The sequence below is a fragment of the Uranotaenia lowii genome, unplaced genomic scaffold (assembly GCF_029784155.1).
Source record: "Uranotaenia lowii strain MFRU-FL unplaced genomic scaffold, ASM2978415v1 HiC_scaffold_555, whole genome shotgun sequence".
In the NCBI taxonomy this organism is placed as follows: domain Eukaryota; kingdom Metazoa; phylum Arthropoda; class Insecta; order Diptera; family Culicidae; genus Uranotaenia; species Uranotaenia lowii.
In genome coordinates this window covers 14624-20400 of record NW_026598484.1, presented here as the reverse complement: position 1 = coordinate 20400, position 5777 = coordinate 14624, and the positions used below count along the sequence as shown (strand labels likewise).

The window sequence follows — 5777 nt, the reverse complement described above, 5'->3', positions numbered from 1 at the left end:
TTAGCATCTTGTGCGGAACGCGCTCGAACGCCTTCGCGAGATCGATGTACATAGAATCAACTTGACAACCTTTCTCCAGATTGTTACCCAACGAGCTCACGTAACACATTAAATTGGTGACAGTTGACCTTTTTTAACGAAACCGTGCTTAGAATCGGAGATCAATGGTTTGGCAGCAGCGTACAGTCGTCCATGTATGAGAACTTCAAAAATTTTGGATCGAACACGGAAGCGATATTGGCCGGTAGTTTTCGACGCAGTGTGTAATTCCCGATTTGTAGATAGGAGTGATCGCCGCAATTCGCCAGACGCTTGGAAATACCCTTTCTCTCTGTGAATGATTGAATAGACAGCAAATGGGGGCAGCTAGTGATACAGCGCAATGTTTCAAAACCATCGGAGGTATGTTGTCTGGACCGGGACCTTTAGTTGGATCGGCTGCGGACAATTGCTCGTATACTTCTTGCTCCTAGAGGCAAGGCAAAGGTAAATTCACGTCATGGGATTGTATGGAGGCTAGGTAGTTGTTGTTTGCTACAATGTCGGAGGAACAGAAGACAAGGAAAAAATCGGCAAACATGTTCGTGGATTCAGTTATGTTACGTGAAGTAACGCCGTTGAAACTGACATCTACAGGGATAGTTGCGTTTCGTTTTTTGTTTTTAAAGTGTCTCCAAAACGATGCTGGGTCATTTTTAAGGTTCTCTTGAAGGCGCAAGATATGTTGGCGGTAAAGCTGCTCATTAAGCGCTTTAAAGTCTCGTTCTAAGTTTCTCAAACGATGTCTCTGGTTTTCGGTACGATTCTTGATGAAATTCTTGCGGGCCTTTCGTAGCTGATTTCGCAGCCGTCGAAGCTCAGAGTTCCACCACTCATGTCTGAATGACTGGTGTCTTTGTGGGCGCTTCAGGGGGACGATTCGTTTCAAAACGGAGTAAAGATTGGTATAGAACGCATCAACTGCAGTATTGACGTTGTCAGCATCACCGAGGAATTCCCAGCTCGTTGAATCTAAAGCAGCTGCGACCAGCTCAAAATTGCATTTATTGAAATCGAAATCAAGATCTCCTATGCATTTGGCTGGCGCGGGATCCAGGTAGGTTTCTATACATAAGTTGAAAGGCTTGTGATGACGGTCAGTAGGAATGATCGCGATGGAAGATTCGAACATCACCAGATTGTCAGGGTTATTTGAGAAGACAAGATCCAAAAGGCGCATATTATCGTTAGCGATGTTGCATTGTTGATATAAACCGGCGGAAAGAAGCATTTCAGTCATCAATATCTCAGCTTCAGAAGAGGCGTTTATCGGCAAATAACTATTTATGTCTTGGTCAAAGGACCATTGTAAGTGTGGGAAGTTGTAATCTCCAACAACGATTACTGAGTCCCGTGCGGTGGTCAACTTCATGATTTGTTGAACTTCTGAAAAGTGCATCTCATAATTCCTTATGCTGCTGTTAGGCCGGAGGTAGATGCAGCTAAGGTACAAATAACACGGACCAGGTTTAATTTTTACAACGATTTGTTCAAGATTTTCGCAGTTCTCTAAAGTTATCGGGATTGCATTCAGTTCCTTCTTAACGCCAATCAAGACACCTCCTCCTCGTTGTGCGGTGCTAGTCTCGGAACTTCGATCGCAGCGATAAATGTTGTAATGTGACGATAGTTCACTATTATGAAATTTATCATTCAACCAAGTTTCTGAGATCAGAATACAATCATAATCGCTAGTACAAAGCGCGTTGTTAAAAGCAGTTATCTTAGTACGGATACCACCTGCGTTTTGGTAGTGCAAAGAGATATTTCAGAAATAATGATTCGTGATTCACCAAAACGTCAGCCATACAAGCGCTCATTATTTGCTACCGGTTAATGTCACTTTCAGTCAGCCATCATGCTAGGCAAGAGGGAACTTTTCGAAAAAACAAGAACACATCTCATCTAAGTGCTTTTATGTGTGAAAAGTTGAGCATGTACTAAGTTCGAAAGGTGGGAAAACTTTTCCGACTGTCATTGTGCCCAATTCCTTGTGGAAAGATGATGGGTAGAGAGGAAGAAGTGCTTATAAAAATTTTAAGAAAAGTTTTTGCTACGGATGGTGACATTGTTGCTTTTGAGAGCTGAGACGATTATTGCAGACATTTTAATTGTAAATTGAAATAAACTTTGCAATAAGGATCTAATACTATCTTTATGGGAAGTGACTTTAAACATCAACATCAATGAAAAATTATTCAACTAGCAATTGACGTCATTTTTTGTTATTTATTGGAGAATACCCTTTTGATAAATTGATTGCTCTAAGTTGCATGGAAAGCTTACATGAAATAGAAAGATAAAATTAGAATGGTGAGCAAACGATAACGTTGTTATTTTCCAATGCACTAACGGTTCATCAATGTCAACCTCAAGAACGAGAAACAAATGATAAATTATCGTTCCCAGAGAAAAGGAGTACACACTAGAAGATATCCTTGAAAAGAACATCCTAGTGTTTGATGATGAATATGCCGTGCAAAGACACCATTTCCATTTGCTTCAGGAAAATGTTTTTCCTACACACATGATAGTTCCTGTCAACAACAATCAGTGCAGTCCTTAGCCTTTCAGGAATTCTATTCTATCTGCTCGATGCTGATGCCACTTTTCTTGAACGTAAACTTAAAGGGCTGATGGATAACGTTGTTTTGTCATTCAACTTTCGATGGGACCGTAGTTTAATCTCGATACAATTTGAGAGAGGAATCCACATTGCAGGGCATAATTATTTTGATTGATTCAACAACAACAAAAATATTTGGGCTGTGGAATTAAACTCTTAGTTTCACACCTCAAAAAGTTGAATTTTATTACCCATTTTAATGAATTTTTATATAACTTCAGTACATGGCTAATCGATGAGAAATTCAGCTCAACATTTAAAAATAACTAAAGAGCTCAATTTACAGAGCCTTTCTGCTGTTAACAATGAAAAACGGTAACGGCTACCGCACAAATATACCGTTTACCAAATTGATTATCAATTCACGAGAAAGCCATACAGACGCGGTGGAAAATAATGGATGAATTGTGCGACACAGAACTGTTGTAGGGAAAAATAACAAATTTTTATAGCCTCGCCCCATTATACCGCAATTCATGAATGGTGGAGGATAGCTCGGGACCGCGAACGTACCTACCAGATGGTTAAATGAATTTTCGGTTGCAGCTTTTTCGACGCTTCCAATTGTTCCACGTTCTGTTTGTGCAAACCACAGTGGGGCTATTTTGGAAACCTTATAGAATTAGCCCTCGCCTGTATCAATTATAAATTCGTTTGAGAGATAAAATATTGTCTGTGAAAATAATCGACTTCTTACTTAGAAATGCATGACGAATAAAAAAAATTTAATCATTTTGTTGTTAAAATAGTGTGAGAATTGAGATAAACACATTTTTTCAATGTTTTGTAATTGCTTATTGTAAATAATGTTGATGCATGAAAATTATTTGAAATGTTAAACAGTACTGAATTGAGCTAGAAAATATAAATAGAAGTTTTATATTTGCACTCTTTTGCAAAAGGGTTAATTAAAATAGACATGAAAAAGAACCATATCTTGTCCTGTCTCGTAATGCCTTTTCATGACTTGTCATGATTTGTCACTTACTTACTTACTACTTACTTAATGTTCCAGCGCCGATCCTTCATTAGGGCCGATTGCATGGGGCCGTGGTAAAAGACCCCCACTGTTGACGATCCGGAGCCAAGATTTTCATTTGGTCCCAGTCAAGACTCTCGTCGACAGTTTGGATTTCGAAGGCTAGACTTCGCCGCCACGAGTTTCTGGGTCTGCCTCTCCTTCGATGTCCTTCTGGATTCCTCTCAAATGTCTCTCTGCAAATCTCGTTCACATCTTTTAGCAGTCTATGTCCGATCCATCTCCGCTTACGCTCCCGAATCTTCTAGCGCCCTTTGATGATACCGGCGATGTAGTTCCACGTTTGAGATCCAGTTGCCAGGCCACCAAACGCGGATGATATTCCGCAGGCAACGGTTTAAAAATACTTGCAGTTTTTGTGTCGTTACACCAAGTTTTGCATCCGTACAGCAATACGGATTTGACGTTTGAGTTGAAGATTCAGATTTTTATTCGTAGAGATAAAAAAGATAAAAAAAAAAAAAAGAAAAAAAAAAAAAAAAAAAAATAAAAATGGCAACGCTGGCCATGATTGACAATAGCTAAAAAGTTGCGCTCTTGTTTTGAAGAGATATTTCATCGTTTTTCGTTTTCTTAAAATCCGACAAGTACGTTCAAAGTGCGGAGTAGGTGTACCGATTCGTGTTTTTCAAGTAAATAAGTGCAGTTTACTGCTTCAAATAGTGAAATTTGTATTTCCAAGTTCCTAAATCCGAACACTGCTGAGTTCTTTTGTTGATATCGAACGTTTCGCTAGTAGTCACTCACTAGTAACTCATCTCGACGCTATGGACAAACAAAACAAACTTTCGACATCGATGATGGGCAAAATGAATAGGCGTACCAGAGATGATTTGAACAAATCAAATGACAACACCGAGATGATGGAGTCTATGCTAGCCAGAATCAAGACGATGTTCCAGGAGACAAATAAAAACCTGGAAAATAGGATCGACCAATTCGCCACAGAACTACGGGGCGAAATCCACACGCTGCGAGAAGAGGTGCATTGCTACAAGGCTGAATGTCTATCCGAAATAAATAGTTTGGTGGAAACTGATGCCAGAATACAACATCAGGTAAATCTCAATAAAGATTCTTCCGATCGACTTGAGCGTTCGTGTGACCTGCTTTTAACCGGAGTTCCGTATGCCGATACCGAAAATTTGACATCCTATGCTGCCAATATCACTGCTGCTCTACGCTATCCTAAGGATAATCAACCGAAAGTCTTCACCAAACGTCTATCTCGAAACCCAACACCCACAGCTGGGTCAAGACCACCTATTTTGATCCAGTTTGCGTTCAAGGCGGAGCGTGATGAATTTTTTTCTCGATACCTGGCTAGACCAAATCTATCGTTAATTCATCTGGGATTTGAAACGGATACTCGAATATATCTGAACGAAAATCTCACCAGGGAAGCTCGTGCCATTAAAGGAAAAGCATTGAAACTCAAGAAAGATGGTAAGCTGCTCAACGTGTTTAGCAAGAATGGAACTGTCAACGTCAAATTGAATATCAACTCTGCTGCTGAACCGATACATTCTCTGGATCATTTGGATGAAGTCTGCAAATAGCTAAAACCCTTTCCTATTAGCGTTCTCTTTCCTACCCGCACCTATCCTTTTTTCCCGTCAACTCTCCGCTCCTGAAAGTCAAAATTTTAATATGCCAAAACCCTTCCTGAACAAGTTACTCTTCTTCCTTCCCAAATTTTCCTTTCCTGAGCTATCCTTACACCCTATTCCCCTCCTAAAAGTATTCTATCTGATGCTGCTGACGCTGATCGAAGATGCTGCCGATGGAAGTTGCTGCGGATGGAGGATGCTGTCGAGGGAAACTACCGCTGATGGAGATTACTGCTGAATTAAACACGTGAGGATTTAAATAATCCTCGAAGAATTGAAAATACTGTTTAACTATTCGATCTCAAGAACAAGTGAATTAATTTTCAAAATGAACTTTAGAGTTAGGAGGCAGAAAGCCTTATTTTGTTTTATATTAAAATTAGTATTTATATTTAAGAACCATAACATACTCTTTTCGATTTTCGCTTTTTCTTTGCTGCTTTATAATGCAGGATAGCAATAA

General features: G+C 39.7%; 1 protein-coding gene across 1 annotated transcript; it reads right to left on the bottom strand.

The window, feature by feature from the left end:
- Nucleotides 1-469: 469 nt before the first annotated feature.
- On the bottom strand, nt 470-1859 carry LOC129760288 (uncharacterized). Its single transcript, XM_055757921.1, has 2 exons — nt 1850-1859; nt 470-1779 (listed from the first exon to the last, which is right to left on the bottom strand). The coding sequence occupies exons 1-2, from the start codon at nt 1857-1859 to the stop codon at nt 470-472; spliced, it is 1320 nt and encodes a 439-aa protein (XP_055613896.1).
- Nucleotides 1860-5777: the final 3918 nt, after the last annotated feature.